The following is a 27,586-nucleotide window of genomic DNA, read 5'->3' on the forward strand; positions in this document are numbered from 1 at the left end:
TTACGTGTATTAATAAGGAAGGTTTGGGCCTGGCAAAAGGTTTATTTTGCCAGGTCGAAATGGTTAAACTGCACACACAGGCTCTGCAATGGCAGACCTGGGACATGTTTAAAGGGAAACTTAGGTGGATGGCACAAACAGTCCTGCAAGTCCACTAGTAGCATTTAATTCACAGGCCCTGGGCACATGTAGTGCACTTTCGTAGGGACTTACAAGTACATTAAATGTGCCAATCTACCATATTTTAAGGAGAGAGCCCAAGCATTTTAAATCCGGTTAGCAGTGGTAAAGTGCACAGAGTCGTATGGCCAACAAAACAAATTCACCAAACAATCGGAGAGTAAAAGGCAAACATTTTAAGGGTGACCCTTTAGAGTGGGCCAGGTCCAACATATACCCTGGTGGGAATACATGTTATATTGAGTATACTATTCTTACAGATCTTTCTGTATTGTTTCCCTGTGTGTAGCACTCCAATCTCTATGTTTGCACTTAAAATATTCCCCTAAATTAAATAATCTGCAACCTACCCTCATCCCCTCATTGATATATCCACTGAAGGGTAAATTGTGTTAATAGGCAGCAGTTCATGGCGTGTCTGGTTAGCAGTCTACTAAGCAAATCAACAGAATGGTTTGTGAGATCACAGATAAAAAACAGGAGAGCAGAAGCCTTAAGTGGTAATGCTCTGAATCACTTTGATGTTCTGACACTTGTCCTGCTTACAAGCAGCAAAAAAAGATGCTTCTTGTCCGTTATTAAGGGAGAAGCTTTATTTGAGGACACATCCTTATCATCTGGCTAAGTCTATGGCTGCATGTTGTTGTGCTCCCATCATTCAAAAACGTACTTTTGTTTTTCGGAATCTAGAACTACACTGTGATACCAGGGAACCTATTAGGATGCGCCAAATTTTCCCCTTTGCTTTACTTCAGCAATGGCAGGTTTGTTAGCAGCCTCAGCATCAGGTGAAGCACATCGTAACTGGGGTGTAAGGCTTCAGATCTTTAATGTGCCTTTCTTCTCAATTTGAAGGCATCCTCTCTGTTTTTATATAGTGCTTACTGTGGTAATTTCGCCTGTTTGTAGTGCTGTTTAATATCAGGTGTTAATGCTATTCCTTTATTCTGCCGAAATCAGCCCTACTTCAATAGAAGGACCACCCACAGGTATGACCATTCCAGGCAACCAAACACCTTTTTGGCATCTAGGAATAGTGCCTTGCTCACCTTTTGGCAACCAACCAAGCAAATTGGGCTTTTCCCTCAAGTGCCTTGAATGTCCTAGTCATGATTTGTTTCTGCCTTACTACATGTAATAAACAAATCTAGATAGTATGTAGCATCCAAAAACTCAGAAGTCTAAAATATTTTGCACAGATTGCATCATTGTTTACTGAATTAAATTCTTCACTCTCAAGAAAGCGCTTTCTATAGGCTGGTGCAAATAATGCACAGAATCAATAGAAAGTCTGATCCAAAGAGATAATTAAGAATTCAGTAAGGAAAGGCAAGGTAGATCACTTATTCACTTCCCTTATCGCCGTCAAGCTAACTCGCGTAACGCTTCAATTACATTAAAATATGTTTTCGTTATAGAGATTTGTCTTCATCTTCAGCTAATGTGCATTTTGAAAACATACCACTCACTACTAGAGAAGGTATGTTACTTTGTCATATTATAGGTTTGTCCTGGGACCTCCTCTTCATTCATCAACAAAGTATCAACAGTCATGATGGTCGTGAGATAGATTGGTGAGCAGGCATCTCCAACGAGTAGCTCGTGAGCTACTGGTAGCTCTCCAGCTACCTGTCAGTACCTCTCCTGGATGCATCCCAGCCATCAAAATTGAAACATTTTGCTTGGTTAAATTAACATATGTATGATAAAACTGTGTATTCCAAGACGAAAATGGCTGAATTTCCAAACTATATTGAAATGCGATTGAGTGATAAATCATATGCGAATACTTTTTACCAAAGTATTACTTTTGTGACAGGGGCACTGAACTGGCATGCTTTACCTATATCAAGGCATTCTAAATTTTCCAAACTTTTTTCCATTACTGCTGGCAAACCTCCTGATGCACTGGGGTCATCACTGCTGTTAAACTTGGACATGGTGGTTAGTTTTGTAATGTTGCCTGATGGGGTCACTCCTACAATGCTAATAATATTAGTAACTTGCAATGATTTTCATTTAACATAAGTACTTCTTATTAAAGAAAAGTCTGGAGACCCGTGGATTAGTGAGTTGAGCACTTACTATTGAGATTTTGACCACCTCGCAGTTATTAAGAATGTCTGCTGTTTAAATTCGGAGATCTGTAAGACCTCTTGCACATTTTTTGTGCTAAAGGAAAAAAGACATCTCTAAAATTTATGTCCTACAATTTCATGATTTTCTCCGTTAGGGGTGAGTTAGTGTGGTGTAAGCGTCCTGTTTTTCAGAAATGTGATGCCCAGAAAAGAACAACTTACAGGATATGTGAAATGGCCTCTACATTACCTAGGTATCCAAGCTGTAGCTATGCAAGTCTTTTCTCAGTACCTCAAGGTGGGAGTTTGTATGCGAGTGGCAAGGATTGAACATTGTCAGCCGAGGTTTATTGGAGAACATATTTGTGCTCAGTGGTTGTACGTCTGCTTTTGGGGAAAATTGCCACTTTGCAATACTTGAGCTAAGCATAAAGCCTAATATCAAATGTCCTACAATATTCTGCAGTGTGGGAAATCTTACCTTATTTTGTGCATTCTAAATCTAGCCTGTGCTGAGGGAACCAGGTTGTGTCATAAGCCTGGTTGAGGCAACGTTGAATGTGAAATATGTGATTGAAGAGGTTTAAATAACGCCACACTAAATTTCCTTTCATTCCATCTATGGCTACATGTTCACAAAGCAAGTAATGTTCCCAGATCAACACAATATGTTAGAATGAGAATGTTGGGGTTATAACAGCCTGTGGTTCCATGGGCAACAAGAACAACATTACCACTATATTACATTTTCTCACTAACTTGGTGCACTGTCTGTCACAAACTCAGACATTTCGGCCAAAAGCCTGAAACGACTGGCAGCAGTGTTCAGTCCCATCTCCCAGTCATTAAATGTGTCCCAAAAACCCATAGCCTACTGCTTATTGTACCTAGTTTGCTCTAACCTTTTGTTTTGATGGTCAAAACTACTTGTCCAGTAAGCCATATTTGTGCCTCAAACATTCAGGCCCATCCAATCACAGTTCCAACCCCTCAACCACATAAAAATACCTAAACAGGCACCAGGTCCCAGTCAATAAACTCCTTCTACCCCAACGACCCCGTCCCCAGAGTATGATGACATTATCATCTGAAGATAGCAGTCCGATGATTACTGTGTCTACTTTCTCCACTGTGCCTGACCCACCTGACTAGGCCATCTCCCATCCTAATGCCAAATCTCAAACAAAAATATTTGTTCTGGGCATATGTGCTGTAGATACATGTGCTTTACATACTCCTGCCATCTAGTGTTGGGTCCGGATTGTTTGCAAGTTCTTTTTCTTCGAAGAAGTCTTTCCCAGTCACGAGGTAAGGTGACTCCTCCTTTTGGTGATAGTGTGTATGGGCATCGACTCCATTGTTAGGTTGTTTTCTTTTCGCCATCGGGTTCGGACGTGTATTGTTGCGCTCCGGTTCGAAACAGTTCTTCAGGTTCCCCTCGGGCGCAATCCACTGTACCCATGACGGTATTGTTACCTTACGTGTTTCTCTATTCTCCGCATATTGATTACATTGGGAATCTCTCCATCTTCAGTCGAAAACATTGTGGGCAGCCTTTGGGCCTAACCGGGTCGGTCCAGCCTTCTGCTGATGGAACGGACTCCGTTTCAATTCTGTCCTTGATGACACTCCAAGTACCCTCGCACCGACCCACATAAAGTCTGCAACTTGTGCCTCTCACGGAGCACAAGTTAGAAGATTGTGAGGCGTGTTGGTCGTTCCGATCGAAAAAGACTCTTCGGGATCATTGGGCTCGGCGATGAGAATTGCAGCACCAAAGAATCCAACATCCTCCGGATATCTTCGGAGAAGTATCTGAACAGGAAGAAGCGACAGCAGCGGAAGAAGAGGGGGCCTTCTCTGTCCCAGAATCTGATTCTGAGCTGTAAATCGAACTGGAGTCCCAGGACGTTCCACCAGGACAAGGTGCTATGAGTGCTAAAGCCCCTTTACCCTATTAGCTCTCTACCACCAAACATAAGACTTTGACACCAACTCTGCCTTTTGTCCTTGGTCAGCACCGAGACGATGTTTCTGAGGACCTGCCCTCGGACCCAGCACAGAAACAAACTGTCAAGCCTTCCGGCTCTGGTGGAGACAGATTGTCTTTGGATCGAAACCTTCTGCTTCCAAGGATAAAAAGGACAAGGCCGGTTCGGCCCTGAAACCTTCACCACCGAAATCGAAAGAAGATCTTCTAAAGCCCCCGGAACCAATCCTAGAAGTTATGAAAGAAATATTGGACCCTATACAGGAGAAGCAATACATTAATCCACATATTAGACACATTTGAGCTAAATCACCTTAAAAAATTAGTCAGTTCAGAGGACACTGGTTATAAGATTCCTCTCGTCCTATTCACCCTACTTTGCCATCCCTTCCACATTCTTCATTATTACCACAACGGCCCGGCTCAGATCCACTACACATAAAACCTCTGGGGTCTCCTCATACACATCCTGATTTAGGAAATGATGATGATGATGACTTCAATGGTCATTTACCAGCAGATCCATGGGATGACTAGAATATTGATCCACCCATGGATAATGATCCAGATTTATACCCTGCAAAACCTTCACCTACAGATGATAATGTAGCTTATCAAGAGCTAATTTCAAGGGCAGATGGTTATCATGGAATTAGTTTTTATGTGAGACTCTAGGGTCACATAGGACTAGTCATAGTCTACCACTGTTGAAAGAAATGATGAGCATTGCAGATGAGATATTTAAGGACCCTGTTCATGCTTGCATTTTAACACCTAGGGTTGACAAAAAATACAAACCTCCACCATCTGACCCACCTTTTTATTAAAGAACACCTACCCTTAGACTCACTAGTAGTATCTAATGCTTGTAAGAGAGCAAACTCCCAAACCGTCTTGCATATGCGTCGCTAGACAAAGTCTAAATTGATTGATGTCTGCTGTCGGGTGACATAGAGGCAGATATTAATCTCTTCCAAATGTGGCTTGCGCGCTGTGTGAAGGAGCTGGCGCCGCCCGAGCGGTCCTTTAAGGTCTCGTTCCGCGCATCTGCTTCATGGTTTACCCCAGCGCTTAATTCCAGCCGTAGGCTATGTAAGAAAGCAGAAAGAGCAAGTTATCTGGAACCTCTGAAGGAGGCGTATAAGTGCAGTATCAAGGCCTACCATAGGGAAATCTATCTAGAGAAAAAAGCCTACTTTGCCAGAAGAATCGAGGAGGCCATTAACACCAGCAAAGAAGTCTTCTTGGTGGTGAAGGAATTTACTTCACCGGCCGCCATTACGCCTAAGTGCTCCTTTTCGGAACCTTGGGTGTCCCAACTGGCTAGCTTCTTTGCGAATAAGATCACTAGCATCCAGGATACTTTTCCAGCTGCGGTGGTAGGGGGTGTGCTTAATCCAGGACCTGGTACTCCAGTGGCGACCGCTGGACAGCCCATTCTGATGACTTTTCCCTCCATTGAGCTTCAATCCTCTCTGGAAATTTTGTCTAAAATGAGATCCGGCTCCCTGCTTGATCCATGCCGCGCTAAGTTTTTAGCTAAAATCGCTATTTTAAATAGGTCGTTGGAAACGGGAATTGTGCCGCAAGCATGGAAACAGGCGATGGTTCTCCCCCTCCTAAAAAAGCTGTCCCTGGACCCCAGTAGCCATGCCAATTATAGGCCTATTACGCTGCTTCCGGTCTTGGCCAAGGTGACTGAAAAACATGTGCATTCCTTCCTGGCCGACTTTGTAGAGTCACATGAGATCTTGCACTACACCCAGTCCGGTTTCAGGGCTAACTTGAGCACGGAATCGGCACTGTTGGAGGTGTCAGAGGCCATCAAGGAAGTCCTAGATAATGGAGGGAAAGCACTGCTAGTGTTATTAGATCTCTCGGCGGCGTGTGACAACGTTCCCCATGACCGCCTCCTGGCAAGACTCTTGGAGATTGGTGTTAGGGGAACGGTGTTCAGATGGTTTGAGTCATTTCTATCCAACCGAAAACAGACAGTCTGGGCTCCTCCGTACTCTGCTGGAGGTGGGAGTCCCTCAGTGGTCGATTTTGAGCCCCACTCTCTTTAATATCTACATGTCCCCCCTCGCGGCACTGGCAGAGTCTTTTGGCGCCCAGATTGTCTCGTACGCCGATGACACCCAGCTTCTCTTCACATGCGATAGGAATACGGACTTTGATGGCGAGAGCATTAAGAACTGCTTGGGCGCAGTATATGCCTGGTTTCAACTTAATCAGCTGAAATGCAACTCCGACAAGTCCTAGCTCCTTTTCTTTGGGTGCCCCTCTGACCCCGGATGGAATACCTGGTGGCCCGCAGGGATGTATCCTCCTTCTACTGACTCCACGGTAGCTAAGAATCTTGGAATCAAAATGGACAATTGTCTCTCATTGAAACCACAGATTCTTGGTCTGGTCGGGCAGTGTTTTGGGATACTAAAAATGTTAAGGAAATTCCTCCCTCTCCTTTTTACTGCCCATAGGAAAATAACGGTGCTAGCCCTGATCGGATCGAGGCTGGATTACGCGAACGTACTCTACCTCGGCCTGCCAGAATAGCTTTTGTCTCGCCTACAGGTAGTGCAGAACGCGGCGGCATGGGCAATTTTCGGCCTTGGCCGCAGTTCTCATGCCACCGGCCTTTTGAAGTCCCTTCACTGGATTCCAATCCGGAAACGCATTAAGTACAAGGCCCTCACCATTGCGTTTAAAGCCCTTCATGGCATTGGGGCTCTCTATCTGCGGAAGAGAGCTGTCGTCCACCATCCATCCAGAGCCTTACGATCGGCTGCCTTGTCACTGGCCAGGGTCCCGGCAATTAGGCGCGCACGGACCGGGGGCCGATCCTTTAAATATCTGGCGCCGCGGGCCTGGAATGCTCTGCCACTCGCTCTGAGAAAGAGCGAGAATTAAGCATCTTTTAGGAAAGAGCTTAAAACGTGGCTGTTCTGTCTCTAATTCCTCCTCCGCCGCCTGGGTTATGCTGTGTTAGGTCTGTTTATACAAAACAACAAGGGCTCCCATTCGAGTCAGCACAGGACCTCGGGGAACATATTTTTTTAAAACAACAGTGGTCCCATGCACACGAGAAATAAGAGCACAGAATAAATATAGACACAATGGAAGTTATATTAAGTACTGACTTGTCCAGCCGGACAGAGGTCCAATTTTTACTTCAAACAAAGAATGTTTTAAAAGGATACCTTCAACAATTCCATAGAGAAGGGCACACGCCTGTACCCAAACGTATACAAATTGGCATAGTGAGGAAAGTATTCAGAGAATAGAGCAGAGTTTTTAGGCAGAAGCTATAGTTTTCTGTAGATATTGCAATAACAGAAATTCCATTTAACACCATTACTAGCCTAACACAGCAGTTGCACATTACACAGTATATGGTGTTTTAAAAAGGTCGACGGCGTTTCGATCCCATTTAAAGAATCAGAGGGATCATCAGGACAGAATAATGCCTAAATATTACAAGCCATGATAGCCTAAAGAGAAAAGAAAAATTAAGAAATCATACAAGGTACAATCTAGAAAGAGACACATAGTAAGAATAGCATATAATGTACAATTTAGAAGAGCTCACAGCGATGAGGTAATCATTTAGGAGCTGTGATAGTGACTTGGTTACACCCACATGAAATAGTAACAGGACTGTTGCCTTAAGGGCCAGTGCATAGAGAATTAGGCATAACGGGTCAGAAGAACTTTGCCCTTAGTTGAAAGAGACAAAAGTGCATGCTGCAATCTGTATTACGTCAAGTGATCCCTTAAAAACGACTGTTAATAGTGAATAGGTCAGGATTGTGATGGTATCCACTACAATGATGGTGAGCAAGGTTGTATTCCTGAAGGTCAGAACCGTACTAACGTAGGGAAACGGAAGTGCCAAAAGTGAGGATCTAAAAAAATACAATAAACGGCGAAATGATAGTGAGACTACCGGTGAATTGACCGATACCAGTGACCGTGAAGTGAGCAGGGGAATCAGCCTGACCACAGTGGGGGCCGGCCAGGTAGAGAACGGCGTGTTAATAGATCTAAAAATAAAGAAACCAGGAAGTTAGGAAGTGCGACTACTGCTTCAAATTACCGAAATGCAGAGAGAAAACAATTGGTCTCTTACCCAAGGAACGGAACCATCAAGGTACTGAGTTCCGTGTATTTCCGAGGATCGGTCTCCTATGTGGAAAAAGGCAGGGGGTTGAAATGGCTATAAGGCGACATGCGTGGCAGTGCAAGAGTGAGGATAAAAACAAGCTTACCCGTTGTTCGGGAGAGAGTACTTAAGACGCGCCAGCGGTATGCTCGGACGCGTGGGGGGAAGGATGAGCCTAAATCAAAAAACAGGGAATTAGAGTCTATACCTTCTCTACACCTGATTTCCACTGGGTAAACACCGGTACAGTCGGGCAAGTAGGGGAGGCTTACCTTGTCAATGGGCTGAGGTAGCTTCCCTGGCCGTTGCGATGGTATACCGGGATAACCAAGCTATATCATTGCATGTGGTTGGCTAAGGGGAAGTCACATGCAGTAATTGAAATAAACGTAGGACAATGCAGCGGCCATGTTAGGTGTGCGTTTACATGCACCTAGATACTTGGACTCCTTATAAGTTGAAAGGAGCCACATGTGACGGTGGAAATAAGTGTAGGGCGACCCGGCGGCCATAATAAGGGAGTGATAACACGCACTAACAGTCAAAAAGTGTGGCAAGAAATAGAAATTGTGTAGAGAATTATAATTGTTTAGAGATTAAAAACCTACAAAGTATACATGATTCATAGACATAGCCAACCCAACTTTCATCAGTTTGTTAGATTGGTCCAGTCCTCCTGCTGGTTGAGTCCTGAATTCAAACTGTCAGTTCGCAGGATCCATTTAAGCTCCTCTCTGTTCAGTATTTTCGATAGGTCACCACCTCTTGGGAACAAGGTCACTTGGCTGATTACAGTCCATCTTACATCATTCTTGGTGTGTCCTTTATCAATGAAATGTTCCACGGGAGGAGCATTCTCGGTTTTACATCTGATTCTGCTCCGATGTTGCGAGATCCTTAATTTGATTTTTTGTTTAGTCTGGCACACGTAGATCAAGTCACACGGGCACAGGATTGCATACACCAAATTACAACTGTTACAGTTAGTGAAAGTTCTCAGTACATTTCTAGTTTCTCCAAAGACAAATTCTTTCCCTTCAATGCAAAAGTCACATACTACACAACAGCCACATTTGTAATGTCCTTTCAATGGGGGAAGTAACCACAGGTCAATAAGGGTGAAACTGGCCGATCTCGGGAGGGGGAGAGCAGCCCTCACCAAGTGGTCTTTTAAGTTTTTGCTTCTCTTGAAAGCAAACATGGGAGTATCTAGATCTAGATTCCCAGAGTTAAGGATGTGCCAATTCTTTCTGATACTTTTGCGAATTTTGTTGGACACCGGTCTGTTAGCGCCGGGACACTCTGCTTGAGTAGCTGAGCGCTCAATAAAACTCCCGATAACATAACATAACATTGAGTCATCTGGTAAAAGGGTGGCCACGCAAGCCGCTAACCACTGGCGCATTGCTAACACGCAGGGTTACTAGCTAAGTATGACAGGGCTCACTGAGACAAGATAAAAGGCCTATTTCAATACCTTTCAGAAGAGCACAAAAAGAAAGCACAAGAGTTGGTTCAAGAAGGCAAACTTCTACCTAATTCCTCCATTAGATGTGCTTTAGATCCAGCTGACGGTGCAGCGAGGGGAAATACCACCAGCATTTTCCTATGTTGACATGCTTGGCTTAGAATTTCAGGTTTTAAACTTGAGGTCAGCAGTCTATTTTAAATACCCCTTTTGACAAGCAACATCTTTTCGGACCTCAAGTAGATGAGTCCTTGGACAGGATGAAGAAAGACAGATGTGGCGAAATCCATGGGGGCGCTTCAGTCCAAATCAAACAGAGGCTCCTTTCGCCGCTCGTTTTACAGGGGAGGGTCCAAAAGTACATCCTCAGACCCTAACGCTTCCTCATATAAGTCAAACAAACTACCCTCTTCCTCTAGAGGCCTCTATAGAGGAGGGTACAGAGGAAACCACTTCAAAGGTAGGGGTAAGAGAATGCCAATGCGTAACTCCCCTTCCCCCAATAAACAGTGACTTGCCTACACTTCCCCATATCATTTACCACCTGTCGGGGGGGAAAACTTCAACAATTTCTCCCCATTTGGCAATCCATTACATCAGACAAATGCGTGCCAGACATTATCTGACATGGTTATTGCCTGGAGCTCACCAGCTATCCTCCCAATATTCCACCTTGCACTCATAAACACTCGTTAGACCACCTGCAGCTCCTCAAACAAGAGGTGCAGGCTCTTTTATCAAAAGGAGCTATAGAACCCGTTCCGTTACAGTACTAAGGTTCAGGAGTTTACTCTGTACTTTCTAAACCCCAAAAAGGACATCTCCTTAAGACCAATCTTAGACTTAAAGGGCGTTAAATCATATATACTGTCAGAACACTTCCATATGGTCATGCTTCAACAAGTGCTTCTACAGCAAGGCAATGTTATGACCACACTGGACTTAAAAAACGCATACTTTCATAATCCGGTTCACCAAGCACATAGCAAATATCTGAGGTTTGTGATAGCATAAAAACACTATCAGTTCAAATTACTCCCATTCAGAGTAACTAGTGCTCCCAGAATGTTCACAAAATGTCTAGCAGTAGTAGCAGTATATCTCAGAACACAACAGATTAATGTTTTGCCCTACCTAGATGATTGGCTCATCAAAGCCAGTATACACAAAATATGTTTACAACACATTACACCTACTCCACCAATTGGGCTTCACGGTCAATGCGCACAAGTCTCATCTCCAGCCTTTACAAAAGCAGTACTATCGGGGAGCGACACTAAACACTTGTACAGCTCTGACCTCTCCCAGTGCAGCCAGAATTCAAAATATTCAAACTCTGTAATACAGTTTCAGACCAACCAATACTTAGCAGTCAGGACTTTCATGCAACTGTTAGGAATGATGCCATCATGCATTGCATTAGTGCCTCATGCAAGGTTACACATGCGTCCTCTACAAGAATTCTTAGCACATCAGTGGAATCAGTGTCGGGGTCAATTAACAGAGCTAGTGTTGGTAGACAGCCGCACCCATCGCTATCTGCAGTGGTGGAACACACAACTTCTCAAAAGGGTTGCCCTTCATCAACGCTGTTTCTCAGATCGTGCTAACAGCAGAAGCATCTCTCGTAGAGTGGTGTGCCCATCTCCACAGTTTGACAATTCAAGGTCTATGAGAATCCTTCACATCAACTATCTAGAGCATCTGAAAGCGACCATAGTTATAGATTCGTTACCCTAAAATTACCACCAGTCGTCAGACTCTATCTGAAGGTTTTTCTTAGCAGTACCCCTGCATGTCGGTAGGTGGCGTCGGTTGACTCCGTGTTCAGCGTTGTGATCGCAGGGATGACCTCACGGTGTCTACTTAGACGCCGCCCCTCTGCACTGATGCCAGTTCTTTCATTTTCTGCGCCAGCCAGCGCAGAACCGGAGAGTGTGTGCCCCTTAGGCACTTTTTGACTAAAGCTTTTACGACTTTTGTCGACATCTTTTTCAAGTCCTTTGACTCCTGGTGCAGTTAGGGATGCCCCATCGTCCGACCTGCTTCAAGCCTTGTGACTCCTGCACAAGCTGATGTCTGTCACGGAGCCGCACCTCGTCTGCCTCTGGTACCTGGAGCATGACCACGACCCGAAGTCATGCTCCGTCTGTTGGGCCATGAACCCGAAGTCTTTGCGGGAGCGGTCCTGGAAAGCGGCAATCTGCTCCGCGCCGCTCGAGGTCCCGGTTGAGAGGAAGGTCTTGACCGGTCGCAGAGCCATAACCACTCGTCATCTAAGTTGATGACGAGTGGGCGAAGTCGAAGCACAGGAAGAAGGTGAAGAAGCATCGTCACTCTTTGCCTTCTACCCGTCCGTCGGCTGACATGGCATGGGAACAGGAGTGGCGTCACTCACCATCTCCACCTTCCGAACCCGCTTCTGGGACGGCTTCCTGCTTCCCTCCCATTCTAGGAGTCGGAGCATCCGCTGCCCAGCTTCGAGCTTTCTACGAAGCGCCACATAGCGTCTTTGGGCAGCCAGATTCCGCCGGTGTGCCTTCGGGCCTGGCAGACTCAACTGGGGGTCCTGGGCCTTTGAGGTCTGCGGCTTTGGCTCCTGTGCCAGAGGGACACGAGGATCCAGGCTTGGATCCGGGTCGGTGCCGTCGACCTCAAGGTACCTTCCCCGGTGCTGATTCCAGTGGCGATGCCCCCGATGCTGGTTGCGCCTCCAACTGGCGTCAACACCCGCCTCATCCCGACTTGGAGCCGGACTGGTGTCGACTGATGCCGGTATCGGCGCTGACCAGTACGTTTGTTCCACTGTTCTTTCCTGGCGTTCACTACCGCCCTGACTTAGAGCGAGAGGAGGGTGAGGAGGACTGGGAGTGGTCTGGTGACCCTCTAGCAGGCCAGTGGTCTGGATACCTCACCGGACCTTGGTATGCTTTCTTCCCCTATCATGGCTACAGAGGAGGGAGCCTACTACGCTGTGGTGTTGCGTAGGGTGGCTGAGGCCTTGGGCCTTGAGCTTCCTATGGTAGCAGCCAGGATTAACCTCCTGACTGAGGTGTTTCAGCCGGCAGCGGCCCCTTCGGAGCCCCTGCTGCCTTTTAATGAGGCCCTCACCAACATCCTTCTGGGCACTTGGTCCAAGCCCAGCACATGAGCTCCTGTGTATAGAATGATTGGCCGACGACACACCCTGCGACCCACTTTTCCTCTCCCAACACCCAACCCCCGAGACCGTGGTGGGCCAAGCCTCAGCATCAAAAGGCGCATTCCCTACTGCTCCTCCAGATAGGGAATCCAAGAAGCTGGACCATCTTGGTCAGAAAATGTTTTCTTCCTCCAGCTTAGGACTGCATGTCTCTTGGGCCGTTGCACACACTCTGTGTGGGACACGGTGGTGCAAGTGCAGCCACAGTGCCCAGTGGAGGCCCGTGCTGTGCTCACCTGCACTGTCGCAGAGGGTAGAGACGCAGCAAAGTTCGCCATTCAGTGTGGGCTAGATACCGCTGGGTAGAACGATTTCAACTTAAGTAGACCTAAGGTGCTACACCTGGCTGAGTTCCACTGGCTTCTCTGGGGATGTTCAGTCGACCCTTTTGTACATGCCCTTTGATTTCGGTCACCAGTTTGGTGACAAGGTGAACAACGCGCTCGAGGGTTCAAGGACTCTATGGCTATGGCCAGACCCTTGTGCCTCGCTGCCACCTCTCATCCCATGCAGTCTGCCTTTCGCCACTTTTTGGCTATGGAAGGGGTGCCCCACCACGCTCCACCCAGAGCCACAGGCCTGCGCAGGCTACCCAGCCTCTGTACGGCTAGGGATGTGGGACCCAACGTCGTCGGTCTGGGGCCAGTACACCACCGCCCCCCGATGCAGCCTCCAAACCTTCGTAGTCCGACTTTGCAGGGCCACCACTAGACAGTGCGTGGCTGGATCCGCCATCACCTCCCCCACTGGTACAACATCACGTCGGACAGGTGGGTTTTGCAGATAGTTCGAAGTGGCTACTCCCTCCCTTTCGAGACTACTCCTCCATCCATGCCACCTACACTCCATCGCATGTCTGAGGATCATTTGTTCCTTCTCCGCCAGGAAGTTGCGGCTCTTTTGGCCAAGGGAGCTATAGAACGCATCCCTTTGCCAGAAGTAGGTTGTGTTTGTTACTCCCACTACTTCCTGGCGCCCAAGAAGGACAAAGGCCTGCGTCCTATCTTAGACCTCAGGGACTTTAACTGCTTTCTCCGGAAGCAGAAGTTCAACATGTTAACTTTGACTCGGGTCTTGCCTGCTCTCTACACTGGAGACTGGATGGTAGCGTTGGACTTGCAGGACGCTTACTTTCACATCCCAGTCTTGCCTGCCCATCGGTGTCTCCCACAGTTCCAAGTAGGCCACAAGCATTTTCAGTTCATTGTGCTCCCTTTTAGCCTTACCAGCCCCCCTCGGTTGTTCACAAAAGTGATGGCGGTGGTCGCAACTCATCTGTGCGGATCAGGGGTTCCAGTCTTCCCCTTTCTCAATGACTGGCTGTTAAAGGCGGGCTCGCCCCAGGCTTTCGTTTCCCACCTCCAGACTTTGACGGACCTCCTGCATTTCCTGGGTTCACTATCAATGTGCCGAAGTCACAGCTGATTCAATCTCAGAAGCTCCTGTTCATTGGAACGGTTGTGGACACAGCACAGTTTCGGTTCTATCCTCCCGAGCAGTGAGTCTGATATTCGGGCTATAATACCGATGTTTCAGCCTCTATCCCGGATTTTGGTGAGAATGACCCTGTGGCTGCTAGGCCTCGTGGCCTCCACCAAAATGGTATACACCTTTAGATGGAACAAAATTGTGGCATGGTGCACACCATAGGCTGTGGATCCCCTTTCTGCCCCTCTTTCAGATGTTCTCCTCTTCATTCTTTCCTTGGCCCAGCAGGGCCCTGCTCTGAGCACTCTTAAGGGCTATCTTTTGGGCATTTCGGCCTTTCTTCGCCTTCCTGATCAACCTTCTCTCCAAGTCCCCGATTGTTAACAGATTCCTGAAGGGCATTACTCAATGTTTTCCTCCTCCTCCTTTCGTAATGCCCCAGTGGGACTTGAACCATGTGCTCATTTATCTTGTGTGCTTCCTTTGAGCCTCTACATTATTGTCCTCTTCGTCTCCTCACTTTGAAGACTGCTTTCTTGCTTGCCATCACCTCTGCTCGCAGGGTGAGTGAGCTTCAGGCTTTATCTTCTAAGCCTCCCTTTCTTGCTGTCCATCCGGACAAAGTAGACCCTCCGTATAAGGCCCTCTTTTCTGCCCAAAGTGGTTCAATCAATCAAATCAATCAATCAAATCAATGGTTACTTCCTTCCTCATAGGTCAGACCATCACATTCCCCACCTTCTTTCCGCCTCCCCACCCTTCCAAAGAGGAGGAGAGACTCCACTGGCTGCACCCAAAGCGTGCACTGTCTTTCTACCTTGACCCCACAAAAGACTTTCGGTTGGACGATCAACTTCGTGGGTTATGTGGGCGCTAAGAAAGGTCGGGCAGTGCACGAACGTACCATCTCTCGATGGGTTGTCCTTTGTATCACCGAAAAGAGGAGTCACCTTACCTTGTGACTAGGAAAGACTTAGAAGAAAAACAACTTGCAAAGATCTGGATGGCAGGAGTATGCAAAGGTAAGTAGCATCGTTCTTTCCTGCATATGCTTGTCTAGCCATTCGCTATTTCTATGGTTCAGGAAAGTTGTAGTTCAAAAGCTTTTTGTTTGCTCAGGATTATGTTGGGTTGTTGTCCTGGATTAGCATCTGGTTGCATCCCTTGCGTCTGTTTCTACTTAACAACTAGACTGTATCATCTCTATAAAGATCAGGGCTGCCTGAAACATGATTTGAAGACTACATCTGCAACAGGCTATTGTGGTGTTGCATTGCAAAGTTTTCAGCAGCTGCATGCTCTTTTTTTTACACTTTTCGTGATATTCATCAACTGCTGACTAGCAGGGTCTGTGAGCTGGATGCTCCCCACTACTATCTGTACTGATTTACATGCCTTAATTTTAATCCATGCAAGGCCTGCATAGCTATCCGACCTTCTTGTGTCAGTAAGTTAGTTATCATTGAACTAAATAAAAGCTGCACTTGTGATTAACAGCATTCATTTTATCAGTGGGTTCAAGGTAGCCTTACTAGATCAAAATAGACAACATATCACCTTCTCTAACCAACATTATTATATTCTTTAGTTTTGGTGATCTTCCTTTATATTATGTGTATACACAACTACAGTACATGTACTTACGCTTTCTAGACCTGACCCCTTAAGAGATGTGTATGATGGCTGCGTTTGCTATGCGACACCTTTTACAGACACTAAGTTGTCAATGCTTTCTCTAAGGCATTACACAGTGTGACAAGTGGGCCTTAAGAGTTCTGTTTGCTCCAATCATTGGTTGTTAACATGCCTCCTTCCTTTCAACTATTTTATCTTCCTCAAAAATTTGCTAGCAGGTTCTGAATCTGAGGGCCTAGGGATCATAGTAGGATTATGTTTCCTACATGTAGAGACACGCAAACTTGAAAAGTATTTGGACCTGGAACTTCACCAAATTGTTTACAAGCTTCATACGGTAGAAAACTTGCATAGTTTAAAAACAATGAGTTGGCTGCATGCAGCCTTTGTGGCACTGGAAAAAGAACATACTGAATTAAAGGACGGGTCAGTGCCATGCTTCCCATCTAAAAAAAGTATTCCAGCCAAACGAAAAACGAACTAAGTGCTGCCTACATGACTAACCAAAAATACCTTTCTTCCCTCTACAATGTCCTGCCGTCAACCTCCTTCTCCGAACTTCCCAAAAAATGTCCTGCTGCCGTCATTCTCTCCCCTTTATCGCCACCTTCAAGTCCTGACAAAACAATCTCCTCACCACTACCATGCACAGGGAACCTACTGCCTCCCTTCTCCCACTCCAACCCGCTAAGTCACCCTGCTACCATTCTCTCACTTGTCCTTTTTAGGTCTCGCCTGCATTGCAGCGCATGCGCTGCTCACTGGCAAGAAATGTTGTGAGAGAGGGATTTCAGAAAAGGCCTTTAACCCCACCCCTCATTTCCATTGGCTGGTGTCACGTGGCCTGCCATTGGAAATTAGGGTTTTTTGTGGACGCTCTTTCGCCTCCGATCTGACTTGGTCTCCTGCTTTGCTGCTGTCTCAAAGCACTTTCTTATTTTTATGATGCCATGTGTTTCTAATTAGAAACACATGGCCCCATAAAGACAAGAGATTGGAGCTGTGAAGGGTCAGCCCGGCTGTGTGATAAATGAGAAGAGGGGGGAAAGAGGGGAGGTGGCTGGAAGGGAAGCCCCTTTTATTACACTTACCATGCCAGTTGGTCACCCTAACCCACCCGTCTTGCAGAGAACATTACTGTTCCAATACCGCATAGCTACACACCCCCATGTGGCAGGAAACAGACACATTCACCCTCAGATGCTGAATGTTTCACAGGAAGAAGAACATACATAACACTCTTTCTTTTGACACCAAGGCCTGTCGCTAGCATCTCGCTCTTTTAAAGAGAAATAAAGGCGTCCCCACTGGGAATGGACAGATATTCGATGTCCAATTACAAGAGTAATCACTCAAGTGGAAACTAATTGTCTACAACACAGCATGCCGTCAATTGGGCGGAAAAGGTAAAGGTACAATGATAAATCCTAAGTTTCTTGTAGGGAGTTCAGAGTTATGCTAGGTACCCAGAAACAAATTCACATTGCTTGTAATAGTATGGTACAAATTTCAAAATTAAAATTCAAATTATTAGAATTCAAATTTTTAGAAAACTAAAGAAAACCATTTTTTATCAGAAAACATGCATAAATTCAAGAGAGAGATGTATTTTCCACACTATGTCTTGTAAAAATCTGTTACACTTTATTCTATCACAGTAATTTCACAATATTACAATAATCTTAAAATCACATGATTACACACTTTTAAAAAAAAAAAAATTTTAAAAAAACATTTTTGCAAAAGAACAAAGAATCAAAACAGTCGACGCGGCGTTTCGGTATTTTTGATGGTGGACCTTCCTCAGGACTGATTCTAAATGAATTTAAAAACAGTGTTACCATACTTTTTTGGTACAGGTTCAACATACATCTCTCTTATCTCTAAACAATGTCACACCTATGTTTACATCATGTTTCGTACTACACTTTTGTCTTTTATCTTTTATTCTCTATTATTACCACAGGGTACCGTCCACTCTATGACAAAAAAAAATTTTCTTAGTGTTTTTTCATAACGTTTTCTAAAACATTTTAACATTCTACATCCATACTCATACTCCTGTTACAAAACTAACAAAGTTTACCTTTTCCTCGGACATCATGTCCACTGCTGTTAACACTTTACTAACCCATAGTGCAAGTATGTGTGTCAAGTTCTTATATTCAAAAATACCTTATTCATTGAAGATGTTATTCCTTCAATAAATGGTCATATTTCCTTCCCATATATAAATTGTGGGTTTCGGGATCATAGACCGCACTAGACCTGCTAAGGGTATGTTGTTCCTGTATAGGATAAACAATATCTTGATTTAATTGTTTGTGTACAGTTCTCTTGCTTTATAGATTTATTGCCTTTACATTCTATGATCAAAACAGTCTACCTTAATAGTAGAGGAGATATACTCAAACTTCCATATAGTAGTTGGATCTAAACTCCATTCTTCCACTCAGCACGTGTCTTTCTGTTGAGTGGAACAGAAAAAAATATATATATATAGAGACTAAACTCATTTCTCTGACTATTACTTCGCTTATAATTTAATAGTACACATCTTTAGTCTCTTGATGTACCTGATTATATTGTAACGCTTGCCGTATATTGGACTAACAGGAGGAGCCACCGTTTTGCAATTCCTGGTTGCCGTCTCTTTCCCCTTTATAATTTGGGTGTTGAGTCTGGGTATAGTATCAAAGAAAGGATCCGTTTTACATTCGGTCCGTTTTCATGTTCTAAATCAGTGGAAAACAGATGAACACACATGAAGTTTTTTATCTTTTGTTCATTACCGTCATGATTTAGTTTCTCCCTTATCTTCATATTACCCAAAACAAAGGAGATACTTGGGGTTTGTCTATTACCTCCCCCCTTCTTTTTAAATAAAAACATTTCTATCTTTTTTTCTTTTCTTTTTCTTGTTATTAGGAAGTGGCACATGACCAGCTCAAAGCTCGGGTGGCCGCTCTTCGTAGTATTGCATAGCCTGGTTCGTCGTATCACTCACCGAGAATCTTTGAATCGGCCTCCCCGCTCCTTTTTCTCCTGGTAGTCCGTCCGTATGATGCGCAGTCAGTTTATCCTGAACTGAAAATACGCCGGCTTTCTGTTTCCTTGCCATTATATACAAGCCCCTATCTCATTGGCTCATCGTATTCTAGTTCCTCATTGGTTGAAAAATAGCCCATCACACAGCTGTTGCTATAGTGATTGAACGCGTTTTGGTGCAGTTCCGCGTTGTTTTTCTATTCGCTATTACGTTCTCATGGGATGTTTCTTATTGGTGCCTCACTAATGCGCGCGTTGTCTTGGTGATTATTGTTGACATTTGGACCGATGTTTTACCCCGCCCAAGAATCACGGAGCACATTCACGAGCTCCGTGTTTACCGTGGATTACATCTGCCTCAAACTCTGCCTGTATAGTCTATACTGATTTCGATATTTCTGGGCTATACCTACTCATCCGCGGATATATGGAAAGAGCGAACGCATCAATTCGGCAAATGTGTGATGTTGCACTCAGTAACTCAACCAACATTACCACATTGCTGGCCTATGATATGGCAACAGCCGCTATCTAGTTATATGTCATCTGCTCATCTATTCCTTCATAGAGGGGACGGTAATGCTCCTCACTGCTCTTATGTTACTTGCCAATCGACATAAAATCCCCATCAGTATACAGTTATTTGGGGGAATTATCCCATGGCTAGTCCCAGCATGAACTAGAATGTCTCTCATCTGATAATAGAGAATAAAAGATAAAAGACAAAAGTGTAGTACGAAACATGATGTAAACATAGGTGTGACATTGTTTAGAGATAAGAGAGATGTATGTTGAACCTGTACCAAAAAAGTATGGTAACACTATGTTTTTAAATTCATTTAGAATCAGTCCTGAGGAAGGTCCACCATCAAAAATACCGAAACGCCGCGTCGACTGTTTTGATTCTTTGTTCTTTTGCAAAAATGTTTTTTAAATTTTTTTTTTTTAAAAAGTGTGTAATCATGTGATTTTAAGATTATTGTAATATTGTGAAATTACTGTGATAGAATAAAGTGTAACAGATTTTTACAAGACATAGTGTGGAAAATACATCTCTCTCTCTTGAATTTATGCATGTTTTCTGATAAAAAATGGTTTTCTTTAGTTTTCTAAAAATTTGAATTCTAATAATTTGAATTTTAATTTTGAAATTTGTACCATACTATTACAAGCAATGTGAATTTGTTTCTGGGTACCTAGCATAACTCTGAACTCCCTACAAGAAACTTAGGATTTATCATTGTACCTTTACCTTTTCCGCCCAATTGACGGCATGCTGTGTTGTAGACAATTAGTTTCCACTTGAGTGATTACTCTTGTAATTGGACATCGAATATCTGTCCATTCCCAGTGGGGACGCCTTTATTTCTCTTTAAAAGAACTTTCTTTCCCCCCCAGTCCCCTATAAGTCTGAGCGGGGTCCTCCTTCATTTTACTACGCTAGCATCTCGCTGCCACCACAACAGCAGCACATCCAACAGCTGCCACAAAAACAAAGGATATCAAACACCCCTGGGCACCAAAGTCATTGAGCTATAGAAGCGGCAGTACCCAACAACACATGCCACTCCAGAGAGCACACCAGTGTGCAAACATACACACCACTCACTAATGATGCATCACATCTACACCTTCTCATACATGCCGTCTTTGGGAAACAATATTTCCAATAGTGCACCTCTGTCCTCCAGACATGCAGTGAATGAATCTCTCAGACATGCACCCGCAGCGCGTGCACACAGCACTAGCGCCATCTTGTTGGGAACCGGTTGCTGCCTCAACAGCGCACCTCACTCTTCATACAGTGAGGGGACACCTTATGTTTATGGTTTTTATTAACTAATAAACTGAAATACCGCTCACTTAATCAGCACAGCTGGACCCTTGTATAGTCAACACAGAAGCACAGCCAGCGACCCCTTCAGTACATTCCAACCCTCACACAAGCACCCTCATACAGCTGACAGAATGTGCCAGTCAAACTACCCCGCACCCTCGTGCAAACAAAGCAGAACCAAAATCCACTATAATCACTACACTGAGGAAACACAAAAAATACTGACTAAACATAGTGACACCAGACCAGTAGGATTTCCGTCGCTAGGAACTCCCGGACCATCAAAGGAGGCCACTCGGGATTGAGATCACCGCGAGGCCAAGCAAGTGGCAGACAGTGCGACCCTGGCAGGTGACATAATAGAAACTACAAGTACCAGCATGCAAAGCACAGTCGAAGGCTGGGTGAGCTATTCATAACCCAAATGGAAGAGTCCATCTGGTATGTGAAGGAGCAGCAGAAGCCTCTGAGGGCCTGTGGCCTCCCCTTCTTTCAGTGGGCAGACCTCCCTGGCTCTGCACCGCTTCATACACTACCCTTTGACACCCCTAGGTGCTCAAGGAGAGAACCATTGGCTCCAAGATTTAGCTCCCCACTTTTCATGCATTTGTATTTTGCTCAGTATTCCCCTATTACCAGTTAACCCCCTCCCCCTGTTGCCACCCCGCCCCCTCCCCTCCCCCTTGCTGCTATTGGCTGTGTTTGGTTGGCCACCGGGGTTTGTCTGTTTAACATGCAGCCTAGGAGGCAGTGTTGTCATGTCGACCCATCACCATATTCATAGGGCAGCACGTAGCCAAGATGGGATGATAAACATAAAAGTAAAACACATCGGCAGTCTCCCTGAGAGTGACTCGTACTAGTCAGCATATAGAGTAACAGCTTTAAGCGCGTGGGCAGCCGCCCTCCTCTCTATAGGTGACTGCAGCCTACAGGAACATTATTACTGGTGTCTGTATTAGCAGTCTTTTCCTCGTGGGTCCTTTAGGACACACCACTGTGTATAGGGGCAGCTATGCCATGGTCTGTGGGACATCGCTGCCTAAAGAGACTGCCTGGGTTCAAGTCCTAAACAAGCCTTTGCAATGCAATAGGTCTTGCATTTCGCGAGTTCGAGCTATTGGCATTGAAATGACAATTCCTTTTATTTATGTTTTGGTTTTTAAAACATAAATAAAAGACATTGTCATTTACAAATCCAGTAACTTAAACTCGCGTAAATGCGAGACGTATTGTATTGCAAATGCTTGTTTTGCGCATGCAAACATAAACATGTTATCTTGCATGCAAACATTTAATTCACTTACTTTTTCCCGGAGTACAGCAGTGAACCTCACTGACTGTTACATGTTTCCTGGAATAAACAGTCAGAATTCTGCTCTCATACAAGGTTGGAAACCTGCAGGGACAGACTACTGACTGTTTTTAAGAATCCAGCCCAAAGCGATTCAATCTCATCCTACTGAACTGCTTTTTTGTGCTACTTGACCGGTAAACTGATCTGTAGACAGAGTTAAGATACCTAGTGGCACTTTTTTTGCGCCAGTGGCCTATTGTCACTATTTATTTTTGTCCAGCTTATTAATGTCTTAGGACATGTTACAAATTCGGAAAGCCTTTTGTAACTAATGCCCATATAGAAAGTTTAGCAGGTAAGTCATTTCCTTTCAAAATCTCTTGGGTTCTTTAAGAGATTTTCTAGCACCCATGTATTGTGAACATTCCACTCAGAATTCTTCTTAATCTGCATGTACCCTTTTTGGCAATTTTCTAATACTATTATACTTGGGTCGTGTACTCTTTCTACTACTCATTGTGGTTGTACCTTTGTTTGGGGTTAGAAGTGAAACATACATAAGAGTGAAGAAAGATTTACTGCATAGTAACTTAACACACCTAAGCTCTCTTAACTGCCTTGGCTGTGTTTTGACCGTAGGTTTTTAGATGGACTGACACTGAATTTCAGAAATTAGATGGGTGGGTATGGCATGCTTGGTTGAGAATAGCTACTTGAGTTTGGGGGGGTGGGCTGTAAAAGGTGGCGAATACTTTTGTTACTGGCTGCGTACTTTTAAAACGTAATCACACTGTTTTCATTAATGTAAATGAGTTCTTCAACCTATTGTACCAGAGTTACTTTCCAATATACATTTTCCTTTTTAAAATGTATTAATTAATTGATATATTTCATCATTAGGTATTTTTTTAGCATTAAGATTTTTTTTGTTCAAGCATATTGGAACTTAGTAGCATAGTTCTCTTATTTGGAAAACAAGTATGAAAATACATTGTTAAACAATCTAACAGAATAAGGTATCCATCAGCTTTCTTAAGTAGGACTGTAGATCCTGTATGAACCCTTTGGAGGCTTGTTTAGATTTAGCCTCTATCATGTTGCTGTTTTTACTTCACAAAACTACGTTCGTTTTTCGGCATTAGAAAGTACATCTTGAAACAAATACCTAAAATGGTTGAATGTATAGGAAATCATTTTTGTCATACTTTTTTCTGTTGACTTGTTTTCCCCATATTTTTCTTTAGTTTTTATACTTTTCCTTCATATCATTTGTTCTGTCAGGTGTTGCCTGGCCATCGCCTTGCCCATCTCCTTCCTCTCGCCCACCTTCTCGCTACCAGTCAGGCCCCACCTCTCTTCCACCTCGTGCAGCCACCCCTACAAGGCCGCCCTCGCGGCCATCAAGGCCCCCGTCTCACCCCTCTGCTCATGGTTCTTCAGTTCCTGTCTCTACTATGCCTAAACGCATGTCTTCAGAAGGTACAAACCATAATTAATTCATGTTTGTTTGTCTTTACTTAACTTTTTCTGACTTCATAGTTACACTATTGTTTCCTTTTCATTTCAGTAGCCTATTTATCTGTTTTGTTTGACTTGTAACATACTGTTTCGATTAACCTTTGATGTGGCAAGTTTAATTGAAGCAGAAATTGAATGTTTTTTGGCCTGTTTAGATTGTAGAAAAATAGTCGTTATGTGCAATGCCTAGTCAATTATTTTTTTCTATAACAACGTACTCTCAGTTCTCATTACAAAATTACTTGGTACCAAGTAGTGCTAGCCTGCTGTCTCCAGACTTTCAGAACTTTGTTTTGGGAGGATATAGTTGTTGCCCGTGAAACTCCTATTATAGGTCTGGCATTAGCTAAGACCTTTTAATGTTATTAAAATAAATGTTTAATATTCTTACCTATAGGGGTTTTTGGTCATCCCTATTCATCCTTTGGTCTATTGTCTTCTGTGCACCACAGCATAAAGCCTAGGGCAGTGGGTTACCAGACATCAGCCATTGGCTTAATTCAATCGCACACACAAAGTAGTCCCCTTAAATGACAGGAACCATATGGCAGTGTGTTTGCTTTTTTTATTTTAAGACCCATTTTTCTTTTAGCAAATGTTTTTTTTTCTTTAGATTGCTGGTCCAGCAGATTCTCCAACAACGTTTTAAAAATATCATGGCAAAACAACCATTGGTCAACACCAGACTTATTGGCTTTGCCAATACTTTTTTTTATTGTGGTCTGTAGGCAGCATTAGAAATTTAGCCCCCCTTGTGTAATAACGTATACAAAAAAGTCATACATCTGCACAAAGAGCCTTTGGGTATGCCATCTTCATCCTTTGGTCTGTTGAGCTGCCGTTCATATTGTGCTTCCACCCATTAGAGTGTAAGGCATGGGGCTGTGAATCAGTCTTGTTCAGTGATTGGCATTCGTTCACTGAGAACGTACGCACAAGGACCTGATCACATGCACATCCGCTCAAAAAAGTGCATTTCAGACATCACACATTGGATTTTTTTTTAAAGCATTCTTGTGTGATTAGACTATGTTTTCAGGTTACAGTAGTTTAAAGCCAGTAGTACCGCCTATGCATTAAAACAGAAAGGGTGTCTAAACTTTGTTGTAACACAATTCTCACATGGTTTACCTCCTTCCTCACTAGCAGACAAAAAGCGCATCCAGCTGAACTCACCTAGATTCTACCTTTCCCAATAAAATAACTAAGAACCTCAAGGCTCCATTTGGGCTCCAGTGTTAGCTAACATATACTGTAGCCCTTTAAGTGAACCTTTTTTGCTTATCATGGCGTCTTCCCTTCAAAGATAACATGAAAAAGGAAGCAAAAATAGCACATAATCAAATCCATCTCCTAGATAAAATGTGTTGCTCCTATTATCCATCACTCTCTACACAATTGTACAAACTTTCATTCTGAGAAACCACAGTTGAAGGGAAATGTAATCTCATTGCTTCCACTCTCCAAAACCTTCATTGCCTTCCACTGTCAGCATGCATGGGTTTAGTCCCTGCTCGTCTATAATGCCATCCACAAAATGAGATGCCAATAGGGAAAGCACTCTTCCATAGATATCTCCTACACTACTTGCAACACTAACCAACTGCTTCTGGCTAGTTTGTTTTTATTTATTTTATTTATTTATTTTATATTGAATTTTCGAATAGATGCACAGTATTCATACATGTCATCATACAATGCATTTTTCTACAAAGTAGTGATCCTGTACATCCCCCTGATTATCTATAATTCAAACATCTGTCATATGAGCATCCAGCATTGCCCAGGAGTCTCGTACAGGGAACAATGATATTTGCATCCTCAGGGTAAGCCTTTACAATACATGTTTATCCCGTAGTGCATTCAGCAGCTTTGGTTCGTGCGTGTGGTGGGCGAAGTGTGATATGGAGGCCTTGTTACGCCACTGTGGGTGCATCTGGCCTCTCGCTCCCCCTGCATTTGACTGGTGTGTTTGGTGTGAATTTGAAGAGTAGCACTCTTCCCAAGGGAGCAATCAAGCTGAGTGTGTTCCTAAATAGGACAGAAGAGGACCCCATATATCTTTAGGGCGAGATGACTGGTAATAATTCTGCATATGTTGTTAGTTGATCCTTGCAATGTATAAGACCGTTCAGCTATTCCTTGAATTTAGGTGCCCGACCTCTTCCCCACCTGCATGCCACTCTGCATTTTGCTAGGAGTCATCCCAGTGCAAGGAATTATCTGTGTGTGTGTGGCTGTTCCTCAGTGTAGCCTAAAAGTGTGATAATTGGGGATAGGGGGACCGTAGTGCTTATCATTTCAGCAAGGAAGGGCAGATGTCACTTCAGACCACTGCTCGCCGGTCAGCAGAGCAAGTAACAGCAGGTAAGGGGGTCTCGTGTGGACCCCAACAGCGGTCCAATGCCAGGGCGCCCCCCCTCTTCACGCAGGCACTGATATCACTTGTTCCTCTCCCCACTGCCAGTGTTAATCTCATGGTTCCGCCATCTTGTCCAGACTTCTCTACTCCCAGTGGCTCAGCGTTTTATTGTCTGTCAGCGCTCGTGCCAGAGCCTTTTAAGTTAGATCGCTGCCACTCTCTACTCCTTACCGATGTTTTAGAGCAGCTAGGGCCGAGCCCGAAGTAGGATTAAGAATCAGTGACGGGCACGACCACTCATAGTAACACTAGCCATTTAGACAACCCGCAAGACGCCATAGAACCTACTAAAGCACTAACAAGGAGAGCAAAAAAACGCTTGAAGCAAGCAAAAATGAATAAACAACGTGGGCGTGCAAATTAATTACAGCTGCGCCTGGCCCCGCTACATGGTAGTCAGAGTAAAAAAACAATCGCAAAGAAGGCCCACGCACAAAGCCACCTGGAGCCCCAGAAATGTTATTCTATATTTCATAAACGTAGACCAGGAAATGATGATTCAAACAAAACATCATCAACCATAAATTCAAACTGTGAAGATAAGCAGCCAAATAAATCGCCAGCAATTAAATTAACCATAAGTACAAATCCTGAAGCTGGTCATACCACCGAGAACAACAAGCAATTTACTGGAGCCTCACATGAGCCCGAACCTCCGCTAAAAATAGACACCAGAGGTCGACACCTCATAGAACAGAGCACAAGCAAACAAGAGTTGGTTGCATTGCCTCGGCTATGGGCAGCGCATGGACATCCTTCCCCTTAGCTGAAAACCCCGGGTCAAGGGGGAATATGGCTGCCCTCGACGACAACAGAGTAACCATATCAACGGCCCAAACCCTGGAAATACAACCCCCCGCTGTCGGTCAAAGGGCCCAAGTACACGTAATCAGAGAATAACATCATCATTTTCACACCCGAATATATATCCAGTGGAAACTCAGATACATTAAACAGGTCCAATGTTTTACACATTTTCCAACACATCCCAGAGCTCTCTTTTATCGTGACCGAAGAACTTACTCAAGTTCAATTCAAGACATTGGGGAGCAACACAACAAGAGTCAACAATATTAAAATGGAAAGACAACTCAATAGCCCACTACATCATGCAAGAAAGAGATCAATTTGCGAAATGGGGGATCAGTGTACACATACCAAAAGAGGAAAGGTACCCACACATGCTAGGAGATGGTCCTATTGATAAAAAGACACTAACCCCAAGAAAAACCATCTTAAGAGGGACAAAACAAGTTCCTCGCATGTCAGCATTTCTTAATTTAAGAATACATCTCTCACCAAACTCCAACCCAATAGAAAG

The 27,586-nt window shown here is 44.2% G+C and overlaps 1 protein-coding gene across 19 annotated transcripts in view; it reads left to right on the forward strand.

Annotated features, from left to right (window-relative positions):
- Positions 1-27,586, forward strand: part of ATXN2 (ataxin 2) — a 1,876,777-nt gene that overhangs the window by 506,897 nt on the left and 1,342,294 nt on the right. For 11 of the 19 annotated variants that reach the window (XM_078667443.1, XM_078667449.1, XM_078667444.1 and 8 more), the window contains one exon: positions 23,607-23,804. The exons of the other annotated variants lie outside the window; for them this stretch is intronic. In XM_078667443.1, the coding sequence (XP_078523569.1) occupies positions 23,607-23,804 (198 nt within the window). The remainder of the gene's footprint in view (positions 1-23,606; positions 23,805-27,586) is intronic. 19 annotated transcript variants of the gene reach the window in all.

The sequence above is a fragment of the Lissotriton helveticus genome, chromosome 11, assembly GCF_964261635.1.
Source record: "Lissotriton helveticus chromosome 11, aLisHel1.1, whole genome shotgun sequence".
Lineage (NCBI taxonomy): Eukaryota > Metazoa > Chordata > Amphibia > Caudata > Salamandridae > Lissotriton > Lissotriton helveticus.